The 26,318-nt window shown below is 38.3% G+C and overlaps 1 protein-coding gene across 10 annotated transcripts in view; it reads left to right on the forward strand.

Moving 5' to 3' along the window:
* Positions 1-26,318, forward strand: part of ZNF536 (zinc finger protein 536) — a 403,720-nt gene that overhangs the window by 158,025 nt on the left and 219,377 nt on the right. For all 10 annotated transcript variants that reach the window (XM_078848118.1, XM_073307805.1, XM_078848110.1 and 7 more), the window contains one exon: positions 21,915-24,086. In XM_078848118.1, coding sequence (XP_078704244.1) covers positions 21,917-24,086 — 2,170 coding nt within the window. In that variant the 5' untranslated portion in view covers positions 21,915-21,916. The remainder of the gene's footprint in view (positions 1-21,914; positions 24,087-26,318) is intronic.

A 26,318-nucleotide genomic window follows, 5' to 3' on the forward strand; every position in this document is an offset into this window, starting at 1 on the left:
GGTAGAGAGTTTTAGTGAAGACTTCAAGGCAAAAAGAAAAAAGCATAGAAAATACTGTTATGGTGTTATTTTTGTCTTTCATTTTTATGTCAACTTATTTGTACTTAAAGGAATCTTTCCAAAGAGTTAAGAAGCATCATTAAATAAAGACTGTGAAATGTGCAATATGGCTTATTTATTTAAATGTTAATTGGTCCAACGAACACTTCTAATTAGCTCTATATTTGCTTAGCAAAAAGTTTTACAAATTCCAATTGTGAAAAGCAGCTATTCTGAGCTGGTAAGCATGTTGCAGAATCAGCTATGATTTTTCTATAGTTCTCAGCCCTTGAAGGCACAATTTAATTTTTCATGTATGCATACTAGCAACGGTAAACACTTGCGAGTGTAAAGAACCTTCTTTAATTAGCTGCACAACAATTAAAGGATTCACAAACTAAATTGAACCCTGTCTCTGTGCTTACTAGCTGAATTCTACCACCTGTCACAACAGCACTTTGTTCAATCTGTTATGCAAAATCATTATAGCAATATAGCTGAGGGAAAAAAAAGAGAAAACAGCAATTATTTCTTACTTTTCTCTTGAATGGGTTATTTTGGGTTATACTGATGTCAGGTTCATTGAAGCTAACCTTTTGAAATCTGTAACAGCATAATACTTATATGGCAGGCATAGAATAGCTAGAAGAATATTTAGTTTTACCCTTTTAAGAGCAAGCAAGGAACATCCTTAAAGTACAGTACTTTCTCTGATCATTTGGGAAAAAAAAAAAAACAACTGTGCTAACTCTTGCAGCAGCCTGTTGTTTCTCTTCGTCAGACAAACAAGTGACAAACATCTAATAGTACAACATACTCCTTTATTATTAAAGCTTGTATACCTATGTAGAAACTAGTTTTAAAAACACTGTGACTTCTTAAGGTGTGGAGAGTTGTACCATTTAGTTTCCTTGTTCACAATTCTAATGTTCCTGTTTATTCATTATCTTTTAAAAATCTTTAACATGACTTAAAAATTAAACTTGCATACACTGGACTTTTTTTCAATTGTGCTAACTTATTTCCTCTACTGGCAAGTGATTGAAAGCAAAGGAGGAGTTTTAGGTGTTTATAATGCAAGGCTTGGTCACGTTTGCATTTAAAGTGAAGTTCTCCTTAGTGCAGAGAGGATGCACAAAGCCTCAGACACCAGTTCAGCCCCACTTTGATTCTTTGTGACCGAGCTCTGGTGCAGTGGCTCTGCAGGTGGTCTTCTCCATGTATGAAGGACTCTATGTTGAGCCCTGATAAGCCTGTATGATGTGGATCTAGGTGAGCCCCAAATTCTTCATAAGAATGCAGAGGGCTAGTAACTGAATAGGCTGGTTTAGCTGCTGTGGAGGGATTTCACTGCCTGTCAGCTGGGGTAGCCTTAGAGTTACCTGCCTAAGTCTCACTTACTTTGTTCAATGAGAGGTGAACTTCACCCCTGTTTCTCAACAGTATACTTCTTACTCAGGTGAAATTCCCAGTGAAACCAGTGGAGTATTTTGGTTTTGTATGGAGCACAAGGCTGGGCCATCAGTGAAGGGACAATATTTATATTTCTTGTTATTTCACTACAAAAGCTGGTGAGGATACTGGCATCTATGCAAGCTTTCATATAAAAGATATAAGGGTATATTTTGTGCATACATTCACCTTAACCGATGAGCTGAAAGTTGAGCTGCTTGCTGACAGTTCCCTAAATTCATATCAATAACATATTGTTAACCACTGTGACTGAAACTAAAAGTGTCTGCTGTTGGATAAAGGATACACGATATGGGCATTTTGTAAGCTGGGGTTATAAATGAATAACTATACTCATTCAAAGTGCCTACATTTTTCAATATTATAATATTTTAAATACATGCCCCTCTACATCATTTAGTGAAAATGTGGAAAAAGTACAAAGAAGCCTTTTGAAAACACAGAATGCTTTCCATAAAAATGCCATGAGGAAAATAAAAGCCAAAGGTCCAAAGTTGAGAAAGAATGTGTTTTTATATTTCTCATAGTTGAAAGCTGGAAGGGAGACTGTTGCTTTGTCTAAACAGCTCTATGATACATGGATAAATCTGCACTGAGAAATGCAAAACTAGAACTTACTAAATATGCCCTGTTCATGCTTCTTCAGTTCAAATCAAAATATCTGGCCTGTGCAGGATTAGGAAATGTCATTAATTGTGGATAAACTTACATTTAATTAAAAAAGAGATTTAATAATACTCAATATGTGCACCACTATAGATACATAACCTTAACCTAAAAACAATATACTTCTTACTCAGGTGAAATTCCCAGTGAAACCAGTGAGGAGTTTTAGAAACAATGCAATGTAATCTTAAAGTTCTGTCCAGACAGCTCATGAGTAGAGTTTGGCAAAGGAAACCCAAGCCCCTAAAAGTCACCTGCTGTGAGGCTCTTGATGCCCAATCCCATGAAGTGATGGCGCCCTATCTCCCACTGAAACAAGTGAGAGAGCACCTACTATGTCCTTGGTTAGGCACTCGAAACTCAACCCAGATTTCTTAAAAGGGCCCCTGAGCTTTTTGAACCTGTCCAGTTACTCTGTTTTAGGGCTAAAATTATGCAAGCTTTGCAGTTTTCATATTGCTATGCAAAAAAAATAGCTCAAATAGATTTCAACGAAATTTTCCTTTGAGTTTCTGGGTTAAAAAATTTGGAGCAAAATTCAGCATGTGTGAGTACTTCAAATTAAAACGTAGGGAAGGTTTACAAGAACGAGAGAAAATGAACTCAAGTCGCAGAGCTGTGCATAGCTCTGCTCAGAAGCCCCTGAAGTTCTCTCAGTGAAAGTAGCTTAATATTTATTTGTATGTTATTTTCTAAACTATTATAGCAGAGTACTGTATTTCAATCTGTGGTTTTTGCAATCAGAACTCCTCAGCTTTTCTCAACCTACTATAGGGTAATAGCCTCTACGAATACTGTCAGTCAAGCTAAAGGGTTTGGTCAGAACCTTACTAGACTTGGCTAGAGTAGGCTGTTAAGAAAGTATTCCAGTTAGCAGAGTCCTTCTTCCCACTGACTTTGCAACCATAATTGAACCTGCCAGTGTCTGTCATCCTGTGACTGCATTTATCAGACCTAATTTGTCAGTGTTGTTGCCACTCACCTGTCAGCCATGAATGAGAAAGTTTCTCTGACTTCAGTCAGACACCCAGAATATTGTAATTAACAAAAAAAAAAAAATGGGTAAAGGCATTTTATCCCACGGATATCTTTCAAATGTATTATATTCTTTTAAAAAAGCAGCAGCAATCAACCTCATTTATCCATCTTAGACATATCTGGAAGGTTTTCTGTGCCTGTTTCATAATGATTAGAGCTAAAGCAAGGATGCCCACACAACACGCAGGGCTACACTAGCATCTTATTGGGATACTGAAGCCCACACGAGATTTGCATCTACATTTACATAGATTGTTTTACCATAATCTTTGCTTATACCAGTGTCTTCCTTCATATAGGATATGTATAGTCAATCTGTTTCCTGTGCTTGATCCTGCAATGAAATTATAGGGTGACATTTATACCTCACAAGTTTCACTCACTGACTTCAATGGGATGGCACAGGTGTAACCAAAGGCTGATTTTGACCCCTTATGTGACTTGGTGATATCATAATCATTTCCTTGTCCCTAGGTCATTGAGAAGGAAAGGCAAAGTTATGAGGCAAAATAATATTAGCCAGGTTAGAGACCATTTTAACAACAGCTAGGGAAATAACGAAAAGTATTCCCAAAGTCAATTGCATTTGGTACAAATGTTCATGTTCAGTATTGTCTACCAATTCAAGTAGCCATTGAAAGGAATAGTATTAATGACAGCAATGTTGATTGACCATTTTTGTTTCTCTAATATGGTAGTCTGGAGGGGCAGGGGGAAAACATGTTGTATTAATATTCTCTGACCGCTGGGTATGTATGATTATAGCAGTTGCAGATCAAGCCATGTGTGTTTTTGCTGTGTACTGCAACAGCTAACCCCACATTTGTAAGACTACACCACTTATCTCAATGTGAAAGCATAACAGGAAGTATTAGTGGCTTCTAAAGTTATCAGCTCCACTGTTGTGTTCATGACAATGATCAATTAATAACATTAAATGACAACAGCAGTGATAAATTGTATCAATAGAGGTATACACAGACCAGAAGACCAAACTATAAAGAGGATTTGTATTTTCCAATGTTCCATTTTTCTAGGGTGACAATTAAGTAAAACTTTGCTATCTATTGCTAATAATGTTGCTATAAATGATGGTTGAGCTTCCTCCCTCCATCTCTTTCTCTATGGAACTCTGCAAAGAATTTGCTGGGTTCTGTCTTTTGAAGATCAAACATATACAAGGTGTCATTGCTGCCATGAGCCCAGGTGCTTTATCTTCCCTTGATCCACCTGCTGCAGTCCAGCAACCCTGCCGCTTCACATTCCTCTTCTGCTCCTTGCACCTCTGCTGAAATGGCTGCAAACCTCTCTGTACTTTCTCACTGGGATCCCCCTTTCCAACTCAGGATTTGTAACAGATTCTTTTTTTGGAAATTTATCATTAAAAATAAATTCATTCCAGTAATTGGGAAACGAGAACATGTAGTTCATATGTAGGGACCACTGCACCCCTATCTAGAAGACAAACCTACACTGTAGTCTCTCTTGTTGTCATGTCCGTGTTCTGGAGAGAGGGAAGAGGTGTGGGAGGGAGAGACTGGCAACTATCAGAATTCTGTGCTGACAGGCTCAGCACAGGTTAAAAATCCAGTTTTCACAGCAGTCATTTATGTTCAGTGGAAGAGAGATGTCTAGCTTCTTGAACTGAGCAATGAAAGTCAGGAGGCCTGGATTCACCTGGCTCTGTTACAGAGGGTGTAATGTCTATTTAAGTCAAGTGCAGAGTGGGATATTTTCACAGTGAGGTATGAGAATGTACAGTTAGTCATGCTTTTAAAACTGGGAGCATTTTCAAGGCTGTGGCAGGATTTTCAAGAGTTTGAAAATTTGGCCCCTGCTCTGGCTGTGTAATTTTGCCTATGTGCTTTGAAATTGAGTGCTTAGCCTCAGGGATTTTCAAGCATAAGCTTTCACAAAGTTATGGTACCCAGCAGTTGCTGTGCTCAAAGTATGCTAAAGTGTTTCTGCCCTTGACCCTATCTCTGTCCATTGTGGTCACACTGGGTAACTTGATGAAGCAGTATAGACATACAAAATATCAGAATACCAACATGGAATGGATGAGTATGGATAATTCATCATCCATATTATGCCTGCCCAGAATAGCTCATGGAAATATGTTGCAGAATAGGACATATGCAAGTTAAAGAAATTTCACCCCCAAATTAATACATTTAAAAATAACACTTCAGGACACATCCATGGCCAGCTGCATCGAGGATCACCAAACATCATGGTAAACCAGGGGACACAGTCACCTTCATTATAGTAAGTTCTGTGCATGGGTTAGGGGATGGGCAGGAGATAGATGTTTCTTTGTTTGATGTGAGTAGATGCTGAGAATGCTCTCTTCAAAGTCCTGCTTTCACAGGAACATTTGCTAATCCATCAGAGGGAAACTTGTTTGCTGGAAGAGGCACCTAGTCAAGGCCCCTCTTCTGCACTTGGGTGCTTGCATAAGAAGAGATTCCTGTATTGCTGGTGTTGAAACCATTAGATTCACCAACTTTTACCAGTAGCCCAAATCCCAAATACCATCCTTGCCAAGTCACACCAAGTAGCTTGATAAATATCCCCACATTCACCCTTCCTGTTTCCTAGGCAGGGCACTCGCCTGTTTTCTAATGGGAAAGAGGATGTAGTGGGGCCATAACTCTTTCTTGGATTGACCCAGGACCCAGTGCAACTGCCTGTGATTAGAGGAACACAGATGACAAACTCCCTCTTGGGTAGTCAATGAGATGAAGATTCCATCTCTCAGAATGTTATGTGGACATATGCTTCATTCTAGATATGGTGGGGAAGAACAGAAAGACTGAACCTAAAGGAATCCAGAATAATTTATTGCATTAATCTGGAAAATATATTGTATTAATCTGTTTGCTGCTGGCTGAAACATCTGCTTTTTTACTGGCTTAAGTTATATTGAAATAGGGTACTCTTATTCCAAAATAAAGGATGCCTGCACAGAGACTGGCACTGAAATAATTAAAGGTGTGAATTACATCTGATTTAGTAATTTCGGTTCCACGTAGCACATAGACAAGCCCTGAGTTCCTGTAGCACGTTCCACTGGTTTAAGCCATTTTCCTAGTAAAGAAATCCTCAGTTTTCACAATATACTATACTGTTCTGCTGGTTTAATATTCTACAGCAGTGGCCCAAAACACTATAGTAGCAGTATGGTAGGCTTTATCATTCAGGAAAATTCATATAATATATTTTAGTGTTTGGGTTAGTTAATGGACCTCTTGAAATGTCCTCCTTTCTGTTTACTATAGTAGCAGAAAGAAGTTAAGAAAATGTATTTCTTAGAGCTACTTGGGAATTTTTTTTCTTTTGGAGGGAAATTTTGATGAAAATGAAAATAAATTCAATTTTCAGAAGAATATATTGACTTTTATCAAAAAATGAAAATGGGAAAACCAAACATTTTATCCAAAACCTAACATTTTTTTAGTTGTAAAGGTTTCAGCTGTCTGACAAAAAATAATTTTTTTTGAGGAAAGTGGGTATTTTCCATGAACATTTTTGTTTTGTCAGAAAAGCAGTTTTCTGTCAAAAATGAGGATCATTTTCCAACCAGTCTTAAGTTTCTGAGGTAGAAAAACTGGAGTGTAAAGCACTATCCCATTCTGGATAGGCAACTTCCCAAGGGCTATGTGTATGTAGCTGGGCAGAGGGATTCTAGACTAGGGCAAGGTTTGTTTAAGTAAAGCTTTTGTGATGAACATTTGTCTGGAGGATTGACTAGAGGTTTGGCTTTGAGATAGGTCAGTTTATTTGCCTGCTGCTGAAAGGGTGCACTTGTTCGTGAAGTTAGAAATCAGAAGATCCCTGAAGTTCTATAACAGTCTAACTCATATGACCTAGTTTGAATAGCTGCTAGGGGGAAAGACAAGACACTGAAGAAACAACCATCAATCTATGGATGTTGCTGACGTGAAAATTTAATTCTTATGAGATGGTTAATTTCTCATTGTAGCCATTTGAGTTGGTATTACCAATGGCATTTTAACCCACCGTGACCTGTGCCAAAGGTTCAAGTTCCCTAGAGTACAGTATCAGCATTAGCTGGGTGAAAAAAAACATTAGAAATATCAGGTTTGGAGATTATAGGAGGCCACAAGGAAGAGTGACCACAAGTAAATATACGCACAAGTTATTAAATATCCTTTTATTAATAGTTTCATTAAGCAGATGAATAATGCCACAAAAACATACATACAGACAGAAACAAACCATGTAATGTCCAGCATCAATGATTTCATACAGACATGACCTGGGGAAACATTGAGATGAGAAAGATGATTGTCAGGTGCCCGTCCTGTTGAGTGGTTCTTGATGTGCTTTCCTACTCACTAAGGCTAGGCAACACCTTTTATCCTGAATTTCTTTTATACCCACTATGCTACGCATACTATGCACAAATGTCAACCCCTTTTTCCTTATTGGCACTTTTGCACGCTATGAATTTTAGGGTGCCCCATTTCTCATAGGCTATCCCCAGACCCCTTATTTGCATTGGCATCTACATCAATGAGTTACCATAACAACCTGAGTTATTACAAAATCCTCCAAAATGTTACTATCAGGCATCTTGCGGTATTAACTGGTACATTGCAGTACATTTTGCAGTCTATTGCTGTCTAGTTTCTAGAACATCAGCATTTAATACATCTTTTACAGTAATCTTACACTTTCTTGATACAGGGTCCTCTCTGTCATCTAGTCATACCAAACTATTTCAGGCCCGATGCCTTCTGTGGCCAGGCTACATATCTTGCAAACCTCAAGTTTGTAGGCCTTGTGTTATAGCCTTATCTTATTTATATACATAATACACACTTATCGGGGTACACAGTTATTAATCCTATACCCTTATAGTGTGATGCTATTTATATTTTACCACTTAAACCTACAACTCAAATCTAATCTATTACCCATACATTGATTACATAATTGCATAATTATATATAATTAGTTACGGCAGTTAGTGCTCACTTTAACTGTAACTAGTTATTTTTCATGTTTTTATACATAATGGTGCTTACTTGATGCCTGAATATACTGGCTTCAAAGACTGGAACAACTTAGCTCCTCTCTGCCTTTCCTCTTGCTCCTTACCTCTACTGCTCCCCTGAAGCCATGCAACTAGACACCCCTTTCATGTCCCGCTCCTATTCTGAACCCTGTGCCATGTTCTACATGACAGCCCCCTCCTGAATATAGTGCACCATGCCTTCACTTCTCCTCCCATGGCTCACTGGCTCATTGGCCTCCAGAATGGAGCAGTTTGGCCAGGGACATGCCAGTCACCCAGGCAAGGACAAAGAATCTACACAGACACATTTGGACATACAGTCCGTTGATATTATTCCCGGTTGCATCATTGCAGTATATGCTGATCATTCTGATGGAGCTGTAGATCCTGACAGAAGGGGACGGAAGTACTTATTAGTTCATACAGCTTTCCAGGGTCACTAACAATGCTGGGGAGAGGGCGAGGGGGTGGAGCTGTCATACTCAGGAATAGTCTCTGTGCCTGTGGGAACTTTCCTAAGGCAGCATCCATGCAAGCACCTCTTGGCTGAATCTGGTTTCAAAATCTTTGACCATTTGAGGATCCAGAAATGTGTTTGTAGTATGGATTCATCCTACTCTTACAGTGATGTAACAGTCGTATTACAAATGTGCTGGCCATTGAAAACTTGCAGCTTACTTTAGCCCCATAAAAGTACCTGTTGTGTAGGACTAATTAGGCACGTCTGGAAAAGAGAGATGTCTTTAAAATCATAAGGACATGTTATTTATACATTTCACTGGCAGTATGTCCTATCATATCTCATCACATAACCTGAAGTGATCTGTGGCAAATCAGAGACATGCATAAGTGAATTAAATACTGCTTCAGAAAGAGAAGCAAATCTTAAACAGTTGTTTTTTAAGCATGTAGTTGATATATTGATTATACCTATGTCAGTTTCACAGGTAGTAAATAACTTGTACTGCCCACAATTTTGATGGTGTATTGTGTTGTCCACTGTCTAAATTGACAGCAAGTATCTTGGAACAACCCTAATACCCCACAAACTGTTTGAAAAGGGCCCAAAATATTGTTGTGTGATCTTGGCTGAACAGTCTGTGGCATCATGTGGCATATCATATTTTCTATTTTAAATATGAATTGGTTATAGATTTTTTCAGATTATGTGCTACTATTATATTTGTAGATGAGAGCTCTTATTTTCTTCTTTTTGTTTTTGACAGCTATTAAATATTTTCTTTCTCCTGGTGTGTGCAGATTTGGTAGGGAATGTATTTCTTAATTTGTTAACAAATGGGCTAACTTTGTGATCTTTGATCAGTCCTAAAACGATAGTTGAGCATGCAGTGTATTTTACTATGACTGGGTCTTTTGTTCCACTAGAGAAAATGACTTAATTTGTAAGAGAGAATTTTCAAAACATATGTAACTTTAACTGTCTTTTTTTTTTTTTTTTTTTTTTTACTAGAACTGGGATTTCAGGGATGTGATGAATGTGAATTAAAGGCTTTTTATGCCACAAGAGTAAATGGCAAAATGACTTTTTTTTTGTTGGCCATCCCACTTGGTGCAATATCCTTTCCCCAGAAACCAAAATTTTAGTCTTTCATATAGAGATAAAAATCATCTCAATGGGCAAATACACCAATTTCGAAACAACTCGTTGGCTCAGAGATATTCTGGTTTTGCATTTTCACTGGGAATATGTATCTCTGTCCCTTGAAATCCATCTATTTATTGCAGTGACACCTACTGCTGAGAGAGCTGATCCACAACAGGATCAGTTACTGTTAAACTTGGCCAAGAAGCAGCTCATGACTCAACCAGCAGATGTTTCTGCGGCTTAGGTCAAAAGGAACTTATGGACTCCCTTGTTTTTTTGCTTTACTCCTAGAATTAAATGCCAGGGAAGTCAATACCAGGTACAGGCAGTTGACCTGACCAGTAGCTGGAGAAACTGAACTAGGGCCCTGAGGAGCTGGACAGACTAAAGCATTAGTCTGTTGAGCCAGTGTGCTGGCTACAGTCCAGTAGTTTCAGACAACTGACTATCTGATTGTATGCCTGGATTTTAATAATAATTTTGTATACTTATTTGATGATTTGTATCCAAGCTTATGCTCCTGACAGGTGCCCCTGTGAACAAAATCTCACTGGGCTATCTTGTATGAATATTTCACAATCAATCATACTTTGATCTACATTGCATGTGTGCATTTTACATTATATTTAGTTTTGCACAAAATCAAATCCTAAGCCCCCTATGAAATGGAAATAAAATGAGCAACACAGCGCTGCAGTCAGTTGTGCTTGGATTTAAATTGTTTTTAAATGTAGGTGAATTGAGTTTTGTGGTTTTAACCCTTCTCCGTTCATCCCTTAAAATCATAAGGACATGGGGCACTATCCTACTGTTCTGACCAAGCCAAAATTACATTTGCCTTTAGTAGCAGTTTGCTTATGTCAGGACTGTAGGATTGAGTCTATAATACATATATATTGAGATAATATAATCAGTTACAGTACTGTAGGTTTACAGCTCTTCTTTCAATAGCATAGTGTCTTCAGATAGTAATAGAGGATTTAAAACACCTAACTTTCTATGGTCACAAAATGTATAAAACATGATGAAGTGGGAATAATTTCTAAACTTTCCAATAACTCCTGGAGTTTTTATTTTTACTATATAATATTAAAGTTGGAGCATTACAAGCTTAATTTAAGGCTATTCTATCACTTTTTCGATAAATCAGTTGAACTGAATTATCAGATATCTGCTGCAAGAGGTTGTCCAAACTGGGGAGAATTAAAACAGTCTTTCACATTTGGAATTATATGGAAGTAAAAGTAAATGCATTTATGAAAAACAAAACAAAAAAAACCAAAACTTCCATTTCATTAAACATTCCACAAATTCAGTCCAGTTTTGCATCTTGGTGTCATTATCATGATGACTCTTGTGAAAATAAATTACTGAAAATAAATTAAAATGTGAATGCTTGCTTATAGCTAAAAACATTTTTATGCATCTTTTTCCTGAATAAACAAACAAAAACAAACAAAGCCTCCCAAAAAACAACCAACAACACGTAACAGAACAGGATTTCTGAAAAATGTTTTTGAGTTACTGAACTTTCAGCACCAATTATTTATCTTTCTTGTGTTTGGATCCTACCTTTTAAAATATACACACAATAAAATAGAATAAATTCATGAGAAAAGGAGATTTTGCTAAGTCACAAGTAAAGTAACAATAAATTAAACAACTTTCTGCATTCTTCTAATCTTTCTATTGTAATGTGAGAGTCAGATTTATAAATGCCTCTCCTCTTCTCTCAATGTCTTATAAATCACTGTAGTTTATAAACTACAATCAAGATCATTTCATAATCCTTCACTTGTCGGTTAAGGTTCAAAATGCCTCACAAGCTGGAAAGTAGCCTCTAGTATGTTAGAAACTAAATAGTCTTCCCAATTCAGAATGGGAAAAAAAAATGTAGCCTCATAGAAGTTCTTTCTGGTTTTGTTAAAGAATATAATTTTTAAGGTAACTTTTGGAAACCCCTTATTGTATCTACTCTCTAATATATGGAAATTACCCTGGAAGTGTAGGGTCATATTGTAACATCATTTTTAAAGCAGAACACCAACTGAACTCAGTGAAGAGTTTGGTTAATGAGTGCTATAAAATCTAGCCTATAGTTTTGTCATATGTTTTCTTTCGTTTTCATTATAGTATTGATTGTTTAGTATTGGAAGATTGGTATCAATCCCAATACATTTGCAGATTAGTCTCTGTTCTCAAACTTCACTGACCTAGTTGCGCAGTCACCGCATTACTAAAATGGATTTTAATAACATTTCCATAAGTAAGTACAACTGACCTATGTTGAAAATCAATGCTTTCTTTGCATTTTGCAAGAATACGCCCTTGCCCCCATATTTCTTAAATCTAATTACATTAGAAAAAAATGTATACACCCAGGGCCAGATTCTCACACCAGTGTAAATCTGGAATAACTACACTGAAGTGCATGAAGTTTTAAATGGGTATAAATAAGAGCAGAACGTGGCCTAATGTTTTTTGTATTCTATCAGATTGGATAGCAGTGTAATGATGCTTTTAAATATAAATGAACACCCTGCCACATACATTTCTGTTAAGATTTAACTATTTCCAGCTATGTCTTTTAGTATTGCCTACAAATCAGTCAAAGAAGAATAGGTCAACCACACTGCCCTACTGTTTATGTATTAATCATCTGGCAAATAAACCACTCAGTATCCTACCCACCCTCAGTAATATTTGTGATGTAATTTGTTTGGATGCCCAAATGTCACCAGCGTTGATTGTAAAAGATGAAAAAAATGTACTTGCTCAGCACACCCAGCTCTGGGCTAAAATGTAAGCATGAAATCTCTGGTTTATTTTTGTAATAATGTTTACAGCTGTTTAATGACCCTGAAAAGGTTCAGTAGTCTGGTGTTCTCTATTTCTTAACAGGAGTGTATTATGCTGATAACAACCGTAGTTAAACAGTTTCAGCTACCACAATAAGAACAATATTTAATACAAATTCAGTGTGTATTCTGTAAAGTTTCCTCAGTGATACTTGTTTACGAGTCACTTAGAATCAAAACAATCTATAGCTGACTATCTAGAATTTGTCAGTTGACCATATGTGTAAGATACACTTACAAGAATATTTCTAGTGGGAGAAATAAATTCTGAGGGCTAAATCCTAAAAATGCTTATATAGTTGGGAGAACTTTTACACACATGTAAGTGCTTACAGGATCAGGGCATGAAAGAGCATTACATTTAAACATGTGAGCTGGTAATCCATTACTTTGCTTTGTGAATCTTTTAGCTAGCATTATCTGAGATATAACAACATCCCAGCAATATTTTTAAAATGGTAATTTTCTCTAGTATGGTGAAAATGGGAATGCTGTAGTGGTTCACCATACAATAGGAATGAACTGGTGACTGAACTTGGTTCATTCTGTTTTCAAAGACTAAAGCTATATATTTTTAAAACTATTTATTATCTAGGGGATGAGGGAGAGGCTTTGATTCCAGCAGAAGAAAACCAGGCTTTTCGTGTTAAATTATTGTGTATTGTTGTGACAGGCATTTCTGGTGTCATCATTGTTTTAAATTCCAGTAATCCATTTCAAATACTTTAAATATAATCTGTGTACTCAATTGAAATGGTTAAAGTCAGAATTTTAGTTATTGATATCATGGGATAAAGTCTGGAGGGCAAAAATGTGAGCGAGATCAAAATAGCTATTAGCACCATCAAAGGCAATTGAATGGCTCATTGTACCTTTGTATGAAAGATGAGAGAGAGTATTTTGATAATGTGTGTATCCAGGGTGGGTTTCATAAACTGTGAGTACCCTCAGCATGGAAATAGGAAATTGTACAGCTCAAGTAGAAAACTCCCCTCATCTCACATTTTCATTAGCTAGATAATCAGGGCTCAATCCTGCTTTGTCATATATGGCATCTATTGCAACATATGCTGGAAAATCAGTTGTTCTCTAGCATACAACATGGTGAGAATTCAGCATCCAGGACTAGGGGACTCACTTTCATTTAATCTACCTTTATATAAAGACAGGAAGTGACATTCCTTTTAGGATGAGTGGGGCCAAGTCCTTGCAGAATTACAGTACTGGGCAATGGTCAGTTTGCCAACATGCTATATGCATTGCTAAACTGGAAGGATAGGCGAGAGCTCTGAGTATGACAAAATCATTTAGATAGAAGTAAAAAATGTTACTAAGTTTGACTTTCTTAATTTTTACTCCTGTAGTTAAGCATTCTTAGTATTAACTTATGGTTGAAATGGAAAATCTCATGCTAAAGAAGTATTGAATCTCTTTGTATAACATTTTTATGAGCAGGATGAATCCTCATCATGGTCTGAGTTTAAACCTTACTCAAATTGATGGGTGTGAATACACCCTTCAGGTAACATAATTCGAAGGATAAGATAATCACAAGCCTCCACCGAACAAAAAAGGATTATGTGAACCCATTCAGGAGTTTTGAACTGTACAGAAGAAAGGGCTTTTGGCTCAATTTTGTGTGTATGTGTGAGAACACAAAACCAGAGAATGACAGAAACAGCCTGAAGAAATCCAAGCAACACCTGCAAACACAGTGTGACCCCAGGGGAAGCTAAAGAGAGCACTTTTGGGTCTGGTACTGGCTAAAGAGGCTTGTAGCTGTGCACAAAGAAGCTATTCCATGGTTTTGGTTCTTGCTGCATTTGGAGAAGCAGGACTTTACACATTCTTTGTAAATGAACAAGGTTTCATCAAAGACAATACCAGAATTCATCATCAATCAACTGGAAAATTAGAGTCAAAGACTATTGGAATAAAAAAGGGGAAACACAATATATAAACATAAACTTTACAATAGATGAATTTTAAAATGTTTGTTATCCCATTTTCATTTTGGTTAGGTAAGAACTCAGAAATTTGGATGCTTAGCTAAACACTTTTTGGTTTGGAGAATTAGGCTGTATTACAGTATTACAGGAATTAACTTTCCTTGTCAGTCTTCCCAAATTTGTTGGTTTCAGAAAACCAAGAAAATACCAAGCTGAAACAAATTAGTGGAGAGGCTCACACATTTCTTAACAAAACTTTTTTCTTTAATTTTTAAGCTAAAGTTGAGTTTGTAAACATATATTAACTAACTTCAGAAAACATGAGACTTGATCTTGCTCCTGCTGCAGCTGATGGTAAAACTTCCTATGACTTTCATGTGAGCAAGATCAGGCCACAGGTATATTGCAATAGTGTATATTAAAAAAAACCAAAAACCAAAAAACCCCAGAAATTTGAAAGCCAGGAAACTTGAATTTCAGCAACCATCCTCAACTCTGATCCTCAGTCTCCGTTCCTTGTTTACCTAATGTATCTTATGGCAATGGCAATGTAACAAAAATGATTTTTCCATTTGAGCTGGTTGGTAAAAAATTGAAAACTGAAAAATTCCAGCCCAAAATAAAAGATAAAACGGTGTATTCAGAAATGCAGCCACAGTGCCTCATCAGAGTTGTGGTTCAGGTGCCTCATGCCTCCATTCCCCTCTATCAGTCAAGGGCCCTCGTTGGACTACATTTCCCATGGTGCTCCACAGCCTCCTCTGTTGCTGAGCCACTCCAGTGCTTCGTAACAGAGGTGGTCTGGCTGTAGAGCCCAGGCTGTAGAAGAGAATGGAGGCATGGGGCACCACAGCAACATTTCCAAACTGAAATTTTCGGAACTTTATTATATGTTTTTTTAAGGAAAAGTTGAGGTTTCTTGTTGAAAGCAGACAGTTTTCATGATACATTTCATTCAGTTGAAACCCCAGTTACCTGTGACTTGGGCTTTAGTGGCCACTTTGAATAGTCTAGGTGGGACAAAACTGCACAGGGCAGTTTCTGGAGGATTGATTCCTAGTGGTTTATGGGGACAGTGGATGAGGCAGGAAGAATGGAGTTTCTAGTTTGATAAATTTGTTTGAGTTCTCTAACGAGTGGAATGATAGATGAGGGAGGGTGTTGTTTCTCTACTGCATATAGATACAGGCTGAGTTGATGTGGACCCAGTAGCAAAATAAGGACAGACACATGCATGTAAATAAGTGGTAGGCAGCACCTTTTATTAAATTTTAATATAGGGGAGGGGCGCTAACCCACCCGCCACCTATACTCTCCTAAACCAGGCTTTTAATTAGTTACAGTGCAGGGGTTACATGACTCTTTATCATATAACCTGTAACCAGCACTACGTTTACAGGGCTCCTTATCATTTAAATGATAATGTGGGGTAGGCTGTCCTCTGCTTACCACCCCCCAGAACTTAGTTCTTTCTACCACCACAAGAGGGACAAGAGGGTGCAGCAGGGCTACAAGGTATCACCAAGGCCAAAAGATCTCACCCTATCCCAAGGCCCATCACCAAAATCCCAGGTCTTTTATCTCTGGGACCCACTCATTCTATTCTCTTAACGGCGCTGGAAACTGCCCTCAAGTTGTGATGAATAAACCACAGGTAACACCCCAGTACTTCAGTTGGGTACTAAGCGTGTTCTTGCTTATCCCACTGTGGCTTGAAGGTGAGGTGAGGAAGGCAAAAACTGTTCTGGTCTTCTGCCAATTTGCCCATGGGAGAAAAAATTCCTTCCTGATCCCCATAAACAGATGATTGGTTAGACCTGCAGCATCTGTCAGACCTGGTTCCCATTCCTAGTTTGGGGGTGGAATGGTGGAACGGAAATGAAGGAGGCTGCACATGACCCCCATGCCAGGTTAAATGGGGAATGCCAGCCAATCAGTACCCCTCCCCCCCGGCTGGCCACGCAGTACCGGAGACTCCCAGGGGGAGGAGCTACCTATTGTCACTTGGCAAGTGTCTCCCTCCCTTGCTGCTGGGACTGTCCCCCTTTCACTGCCAACCCCATCAAGTTCTCCCACCTGTTCATGCGGGCGGGTGGCATATGTTACTGTGTTTTGCTGTGAATGGTCAGATAAACAGGAAGAGGTTCTAGGTTACACAAGAAGTGTAAGAGAAGGGTTGGTGGTGACCATTGGAAACATCTCTGAGGTAGGACTGGGGGATTTCTGGTGGATAGGGAGGATGTTGACAAAGAGTCAGAGTTAAAACTGTTTGCTGAACCTTAACTACATATTTCCTTCCTGAAAGACAATTTTAAAAATACATCTCTAAGTACATAAGATTTTTGCCTGGGAATTTCCTTTTTTGTTTGATTTGTGTGTTTGTTTAGAAACTACTTTAAAATGTTGATATGCCGTGAAAGCTTGTTGTGTTTTTTAAGCTCTTTGATCCCTGTTGATGGGACCTCCTGTGCTCTTCAGACTGTGTATGAATGGCAGGTGGACGATGAATTTGGAAATGAAGGTATTATACCTGCTGGGAAGTGAATGAGGAAGTGGCACATGAGAGCGATCACTGAAAAGGTTACACCTTCAAAAGCAGGAGGAGAAGTGCAATCTGCACTGCAGTACTGAAAGAATTACACCTGCAGCAAGATGAGGTGCAGAGGCAGGGGTGAGAGTTGGGAGATGAATAGGAATTATAGAGGTGGCGACAGCATCTAGGCACAGCTGCCAAGGGGCACTGATGCACCATCAGGATCAGGTTACAGTAGCTGGATCCCTGAAGCGGGGCAAGCAACCAGTAGATAAGACAGTTAGAGAGGAGAGGATCATAGCCTTTCAGTCCAAACAAAAATGGGACTACCTTCATGCCCTTCCTTCATATTTCAGCAGGGAAAAAGCAGTATTGCCAAACCCAAAAGTTTAAAAATTGTCAGACCCAAAAAATCATGAGGATTGATCCGAGGATTGTTTCAGTGATAGATCCACTGATTGATTTATTGAAGTGATTTGGGTCCCATTGCAGGAGCTCTTGCTCCCCAAAATTCTAATTAGTTAATTCTGTGTCCCTTCCAGACCCCCATCTGCCCCTCCCCTAATCTAGCCATTAACTAAGCACCCGTAGCCCCTGTCTCAAGTCTACCCCCTAGCCCCACCTCTGTTCCTCACACACACACACTTGCCCACTTCCCAAGCATGGTGTTGCAGGGATGGAGAAGGGCTGGGGTCAGGGAGGAGCTGACCCATGTTATCACAAGAGGGGAGGGGTGAGGAGGGAGCAGGGTCACCTTGAGCAGCTGATCTCTTCCTGCTCCCGCTCCAACACCTCCTCATGAACCAAGAGCAGTTCAAGGGTAGGGGAGGAGGGAAGAATTCTGCCTGTCTCCTGCAGTAGTTCCGATTGGCTGCTGTTCCCCAGGAGGTGGGGAGGGCACCCAATTGTAACGTGTTTTCCTGTGGGCAGGGCTGAATATGGTGTGAGTGTTGGAGCATCTCCTGTCATCGACAGATTGGCCCTAAAATCGAGTTACTGGCTAGAGAGGACAGTGCAGGATATGGTCTGCCTGGCAGCTCCAGCAGGAACTTCCTCAGTACACAGGAAGCCTGCGGCACCTCCGGGGCCCTCTGCTCCAGGCTCCCCATCCCAAGTTGTCAGAAGGCTTGTGACTCAGTGGCTCTCTTCTCATTCCTCTCCAGCTGCTCTGCTACCCGTCTCCATCTCCCCAGCTGAAAATCTACTAGAAGCATCTAGGCCGCTGTGCTTTTTACTCCTCCTGCCCAAATCTTTCCAGTAAAGGGAGCAGCAGCATTTACTGCCCTCCAATTAGAGATATAATTCTACTCTTCTCCTGGGATCCTCTGTTACCTCAGGTTTTGTGGCCCGTGTAAAGTAGTCCTGCTTGCACTCCTGGCAGGGATCTTCTGGGAATTTGGATCTGTGTAAGAAACAGGGTGAGATAAAGATTTCACCTATGCCTGTAGGTATTGCCAATCCCAAAGCATTCAAAAATAATGAGTCAGGTCTCAAACAATCATGAAATTAGTTTAAAAAGTATGACATTTTAAATCAATAATAAGTTTTGTGTTCTTTGTATTAGCCGTGTCTTTTTTGACCCTTTAGATGCACTTAAATCATGTTTTCAAGCATGTCTCTGTGACCAAGAGGGATAAAAACATATTTCTCCAAAAATAAAGAACCCCTATGCTGGAAAGCTATGTTTTCATCACTTGACTTCAGGAGTTGGGGCTTTAAGAAAATTATCAAACATTGCAAGACTTGCATCATGCCCTCCCTGATGGGAAATGTGTGTATATGAACTTATTAGCAACCAGGAGCAGGCCTTGAAATAGAAGGGCTTGTTTTTTAGTAGGGAGAAAGAAAGTAAGGTGTGCTGTTGATATGGGTTGGACAGCTGGTGGGGAGAACTTCAAAAATAGCTTGAATTTTTTAGGAAAAATCACTGAGAAACTTTCAACTTTTCAACTGTAGCTGCTACAAGGTTTTTTTTTTTTTTTTAAAGTCTATCTTTGAGGAAAAATACTACAAAATAGCATAAACCTCAACAAATATAAAACAAAACCAAGTCCAACAACTGTAGGTTAGAAATGATACTTAGTGTTAACCATCAGTATTAATAAACACCACTGGGATCTGACAGAGTTTTCAAACTTTGATAAGGGATAATGCTAAAATTAGCCAGCTAGTCTCCCTGAAAAAACTTAAGGGCACCAATTCCCATTGAGGTCAACTGAATAAAGCAAACTTGGAGTGTATATATCAAGCTGTTTTTAGAAAAAATGACATTCTAAGAAGACTCTTCAAAAAAAATCTCCTGGATTTTCAAATTCTCATGTCTCCAAGGTGCCTTGTCTGATTAACCTCAAACCTGGGGGGGAGGGGGAATCACCTCCAGCTAGAAACAAACACAAGAAATTGCAAACAGAAAATAGCTTATTGGAAGGAGGTAGAAGGGAAGTAGCATCAAAATTAGATTTAACAGAAAAGCAAACAATAAAGCAAATTGCTCCCATTCACATGTATCTAATTCTGTGTACCTGCGATCTAGTGGATTGAACCCAGCAGGAGAGCCAGGAATTCCATTCATTTACTATGTAGTCTTCAGTGATACTTGAATCACTCTGTATTTGTTTCCTCACCTATGAGAGGCTTACCTATAACCAACTCAGAGGTGTTGTGAATTTATATATGTGTAAAACACTGTTGTACAGAGAGTAAGTGCTAAGTATTATGTGTATTACAGACTTCTACATCTAATCTGTGTGTTTATTTATAAATAATGCTGAATGTTAGAAATGGGTCCAAACACAATCCCTGGATCTGAACACTACTGAACTTTGGAAGAGTTCTGATCTGGATACAAACATGAACTTTGTGGTTCAGGCTCATCTTTAATATACGTCAATGTATATTTCCTCTTTTTCTTTTATAAAATCTTAATCTCAACATCAGTCATCCTGTCAAGGAAAACCAAACAGACCTCCCTATGGACACCAACCATGCTTCTCTTAGACCCCAATCTTGCAAATACTTAAGCACATGTATAAGTTTGCTTACAAGAGTTGTCCCATTGAAGTCTATGGAACTACTCCCATGAGCGCAGTTACAAACATCTTCAGTATTTGCCAGATCTGGGCCTCAGATTGTCTGGCAAGTGGCCATTGTAAAGCAATGTGAGGTTTGGTCTCCACCTGGGCCGAACATGTTGCCTTTGCAGCAATCCTGGTGAGTAAGTTTCTGTGTCCAGACATGAATAATAAGTCAAATCAATCAAATAACTATTCAGTAAGAAGTTAAGGAATTTAGTAATTTTTTGGTGGAGAAAGGGTCAGATTATATCTGTAAATAAAACAGATCTTCATTATGTTTCCATCTGACCTTATAGTTTCTTATTGTTCAAAAGTCATTAATGTAAAAGTTTTTATTTTAAATAGAATGTTATAGATACATTATTTCTGAATAGACTAGACAATGTGGCAAGAATAGAATATTATTATGGACAATTATGTGGACCAGCACTGAGCGCTTGTGTTTAACAAACGGCTTTGAGTTCTAATTTTCTGCAGTACACATACTGAAGGTATTATTTGTACTCGTTAATGTATGTTGGGAAAGTTATTTAAAATACTTACATTTGTTGATACTTCCTATAGCATACTTCCTATAGCTACTTCCTATAGGATTTTAATTGGTTTTATCTAGTTTTGTATGAGAACTCTTTAAAACAAATCAGAGTCCCTTAAATCACATATATTACCCATCAAAGGACAGAGATATTTCTTTATAAATTTAAAAGTTTTTCTAAGAACTGAAATCTGAAGGGTCTCAACAATGAATTAAAAGATTTAGCAGAAGATAATTTATGCATTTTTTTGATGGTCACAGTTTCAAAATGACAAAAAACGATGTCTTGTAACAAAAGGGTTAAATCTTAATCTCAGAGGTTTACAAAGCTGCTAGTCGCAGTCTCCTTAAAATTTAATATACCTCGTTAATGCTTACTTGCAAACACTGAAGGATTTTTATGATTATAATCATGTGTTACAGCACCTAGTACTGTTTCTAAGCAGCATACTAATCAGCTTAATGAGATATTACTGCACTTTTTGTTGACTGAAGCAAAATCCCTTTTATTGTTCTAAAGCTTGTCCTTTACTTTATTTTTTCCAAAAAACATTATCTTGTTTTATTGTATGCCAGTAAATATCATGCCTTCATTTTTTTATCAAATCCTAAAACTATCTTTCTCATTGAGGAATGTGGAATATATTGAAAATGGTTAATAGAACTGAAAGTTATATTTTGTTTTCTGTTTGTGTTTTTTTAAATGGAAATGGGAGAGATGCATAACCTTTCTTTTTCTATAGATTGTAAACAGGTGCAGTTTCACAGGAAATGGAACAGGAGACATTGAAAAGCTTATGCCGCCCCTTTAATAATTAGATATTGAAATTGGCAACATGCTATTTTGAAATACTAATTAATAATTTAAATCAGTAAACATACAGTACAATGAAGGCATTATATAATTAAGAACAAATATGATCACAACTGTATAGTATAATTAGCATTTAATATACTTTTTATTGTTTTCTACTATAATTCCTTTGCATTATTATGTGTAGGTTAAACATAAAATGAAAATATTATGTCCACAGATATAGTTGATTCACTGCTTATAACTATTTTGTAGTACAAATCTAAACTATTTCCTTATTTTCAGGGATGGAGGAAGCTAGTTTGTGCCTTGGTGTTTCTTCAGCTGTATCAGAAGCTGACACCCACCTCAACAGTACCATACTTAATGGCCAGTATTCAATGAGCCAGAAGCTGCATCAGATAACTTCACAGCTCAGTCATGCCTTTCCAGAACTCCAAAACAGGCAGAATACTGAGGAGAAGGCATCAGCACCACTAGAAGACAAAAGTCACGTGGCTATTGCAAATCAGCCAATCAGCAGTCAGATGGCACTGTTAGCAAACCAGCTCAATAGAGATGTTGACACCAGTTTGAATGGAAGAGTGGATCTGCAACAATTTTTAAATGGACAAAACCTTGGGATCATGTCTCAGATGAGTGATATCGAGGATGATGCCAGAAAGAACAGAAAGTACCCATGTCCCCTCTGTGGGAAACGCTTTCGGTTTAATAGCATCCTATCGCTCCACATGCGCACTCACACTGGAGAGAAACCATTTAAGTGTCCATACTGTGACCACAGAGCAGCTCAGAAAGGCAATCTGAAGATTCACCTACGTACTCACAAACTTGGAAACCTTGGCAAAGGCCGTGGAAGAGTCCGAGAAGAAAACAGGCTTTTACATGAGCTAGAGGAGAGGGCGATTCTGCGAGACAAGCAGATGAAAAGCAGCCTTTTGCAGCCACGACCCGATGTGAAAGCACAGCAGCATTCACAGCCAACACCTCTTGCAAACTGTAATTTGTCTGTGCCAGCTAATCACAGCACACCTGATATTTTGAACCCTGTCCCCTCTCCAAAGCCTGTCAGTGTCCAGGAAGAAGTAGTAGCTCAGACTGCTGGGTTCAGATGCACATTTTGCAAAGGAAAGTTTAAGAAGCGGGAAGAGCTGGACAGACACATAAGGATCCTGCACAAGCCTTACAAGTGTACTCTGTGTGACTTCGCTGCCTCCCAGGAGGAGGAGCTGATTAGTCACGTGGAGAAAGCTCACATCACTGCGGAGTCAGCCCAAGGCCAGGGATCCAATGGGAATGGAGAACAATCTACCAATGAGTTTCGCTGTGAGGTGTGTGGCCAAGTATTTAGCCAAGCCTGGTTCCTCAAAGGCCACATGAGAAAGCACAAAGATTCGTTTGAGCACTGCTGTCAGATTTGTGGTAGGCGCTTCAAAGAGCCTTGGTTTCTTAAAAATCACATGAAAGTCCATCTGAATAAATTATCCGTAAAGAACAAATCTCCTAATGATCCAGAAGTTCCTGTATCCATCAGCAGTATGTCACAGGAAGCTCATGCAAACTTGTATTCACGATACCTATCATGTTTGCAAAGTGGCTTTCTTCCTCCAGACAAAGCAAGTTTAAGTGAACAAAATCAGATTTATAACAAAGGAGATTTGCCCATGAAAGAGAGAGAAGTTCTGGGGAAACTCCTTTCACCCATTTCTGGCATCGGCCACAGTATTGCTGAAGGGGATAAACATTCTTTATTAGGCTGTCTCAATCTGGTGCCTCCTCTGAAATCCAGCTGTATAGAAAGGTTACAGGCTGCTGCCAAGGCTGCAGAGATGGATCCAGTAAACAGCTATCAAGCCTGGCAGCTTATGGCGAGGGGAATGGCCATGGAACATGGCTTTTTGTCTAAAGAGCAGCAGATACAGCGCAGCCATGAAGACACTTTGGCAAATGCTGGAGTTATGTTTGATAAGGAGAAGCGGGAGTATGTGTTAGTAGGAGCAGATGGCTCTAAGCAGAAAATGCCTGCTGATTTGGTTCGCAGCACTAAAATGGGCAATCAGAGAGACTTGCCAAACAAAGTAGACCCTTTAGAAGGCAGTCGAGATTTTTTGTCACATGGTATGAACCAGGGACTTGATTATAACATGCAAAGTCATGGGAATGTGAAAGAAAAGCCAACTGAGTGTCCTGACTGTGGAAGGGTTTTTAGAACATACCACCAAGTTGTTGTTCACTCCAGGGTACACAAGAGAGACAGAAAAGCAGAAGAAGAGATAATTCAAAGTAGCCTCGATGAGCGACGTGGGTCTGGAAGTGATCAAGAGTCTCAGTCTGTCAGCAGGTCGACAACACCAGGGTCCTCTAACATTACTGAAGAAAGTGGAGTAGGTGGGGGTCTCTCACAGACAGGAAGTGCACAAGAGGACAGTCCACATCCTTCCTCACCTTCCTCTTCAGGTATGCTAACTTATCCATCACCAATTTTGACTGAGAAATTAGATGCTATAGTTTAAATGACAATAATTTAGTATTTTATACAATTTACCAGTGTTATTCCTACTTACAGTTCCCAAATAGTTTGCAGGGCTGTGGTGCTGTGTGCTAGAGCATGGTATTTTGGGTTCTCTTTTTTAAAATCCCTTCACACTTTTTCAACGAATTCTCACTTCACCTGTGGATATTTTTCATGGTCAAACTTTTCCTGGCCTTTCAGCTATTTCTTCAGCTATGCCACAAGTGGCAATGTACAAGGTCTGTGCTTTCACCAATGAGGGTATCGCTTGGGGAACCCCTTTCTCTGGGGTTCTAAAGCTCTTCTGTTATATCCCTGCTTGCTCTCTCTTCCAGACCCTACTATTGCCTCCAGGTGGAAAGGTGAAGCAAGCTACTTACTTTAAGCTATAGCTCAAAGGGGTATATTGTATTGGCCACCAGCCCTCCTGAGAGAAGCAGCCTAGTCCCAATCCCCAAACAACTCAGTTATTTAGCTGAGATATGCACTGCCACCAGGTCACCGTGCTGACTAGAACAACAACAAAAATAAAATAAAATCCATTATTAGTTTTTTTACATAATTTTTATTTATATGCTTATTTTAACATGTATGCATCCTTCCATTTATTCCATGTGTATTTGAAAGTACAAGAAAAATAGAAATTGAACTGAAACATTTTAATTGCATTGTATGTCATGTTAACTTCCTGTGTATAAAATAGCAAAACAGATAATATTTCATTGAAGATGTCTATAAAATATTGAGCTTCCTGGTACAATTTTTAAAGTTACTAGCCTATGACTGCTGAAATAAAATCTCCAAGTAATAACAGGTAAGATTTCTGGCCTCATCTATATTTCCAATGCCACTTACTAATGGATAGTAAATTGAAAGTTATATCTTCAGCCCTTTATAAAGAAAGCACCTCACTAATACTGTAATCATTCTGCAAGGCTAACAACAGAGGAAATCATGCCATAACAAATACTCTGTTACTAATGGCAACATTGATTTCTGCAATCAGCCATTAAGTCTAGAAAATGAAAGACAGTTTGAGGTACCTTAAGGCATTACGTTGCCCACTGTTAAAGATCTGGTAGCAGGCTGTTGAGGGTAATTCTTTTTAGTTTTTTTCCCCCAGTTTCGATAAATATTTTAGTATTGGAGGCAATTCACTGTTACAGTTATTAAGTATATGCTAGTTTATTTTTGTTGTTCTTGTCATGCTCCAGTATACTCGACTTCTAAGGCCAAATTAATATAAAAATAAAGTGTTAGTTTGCAGGCTTATTACAAACCAGTGAAGAAATTGTTAAGACACATAAATCTGCACTCCACATTCCACAGATTCCTATAGTACTTAATGTTGTTGTTTAAATACCCATGAAACACACTGTCTACTCTTAGAGTCATAGCCTCATTTACAATTTATTACTGGTGAGACATATTAGAAAAAGCTATGTAGGAACAAGGGTAACAGGCAAGAGCTAATTTCATACTATATATAGTTGTTCGTATTGTTTTAAGAGGGTTGAAAATATGTCAGGATAAAGAAAATTATTTTTTTCAACTTGTTAAAATCCTAAACATTATAAAAAAATTATTGCTGTACTTTTAATGTATAAAGTGTCACCTTTGTTTCAGTATAAAAAGCATGACCATAAATGGGTTTGAAGTAAGTGATCCATAAATCATTTAGCTAAATTCTGTGAGAATTCTTCCTGGGCTTTTAGAAAAGTTTAGAGGATAACAAGAAGAGAGTCTCAGAACTTCTGAGTTTTCTGAATGACATTGAACTAACCATAGATTTAAATTAAAAAAAAGAAAAGAAAAGAAAAATAAAAGAAAGCGGAGGCACCTGAAAGGTAGAGTTTTTGAATTCCAAACGTTCTGGTTCATTAAATGAATTGTTTGAGAGTCAAGAGATAACATTGCAATGTTATTCTCTCTGCTGCCATTCATTTAAAATTATTATTAACTAAAACTCGACATCTCATTAAAACCATATATTTTCACTTCTGCGATGGTTATATTGATGCATTTAGAGATGGAAGCAAAATATGTGCAATAACAACTTGTGGCTTTTATACTGGAGAATATTGTTAATCATGCATGCTGGTTGATTAATTTCTGATTGTCTTCTTTAGTCTCTTACAATGAAAGCTAAAAAAAGTCTGTCAATATAATATACATTT

The sequence above is a fragment of the Lepidochelys kempii genome, chromosome 12, assembly GCF_965140285.1.
Source record: "Lepidochelys kempii isolate rLepKem1 chromosome 12, rLepKem1.hap1, whole genome shotgun sequence".
NCBI classification, from domain to species: Eukaryota; Metazoa; Chordata; order Testudines; family Cheloniidae; genus Lepidochelys; species Lepidochelys kempii.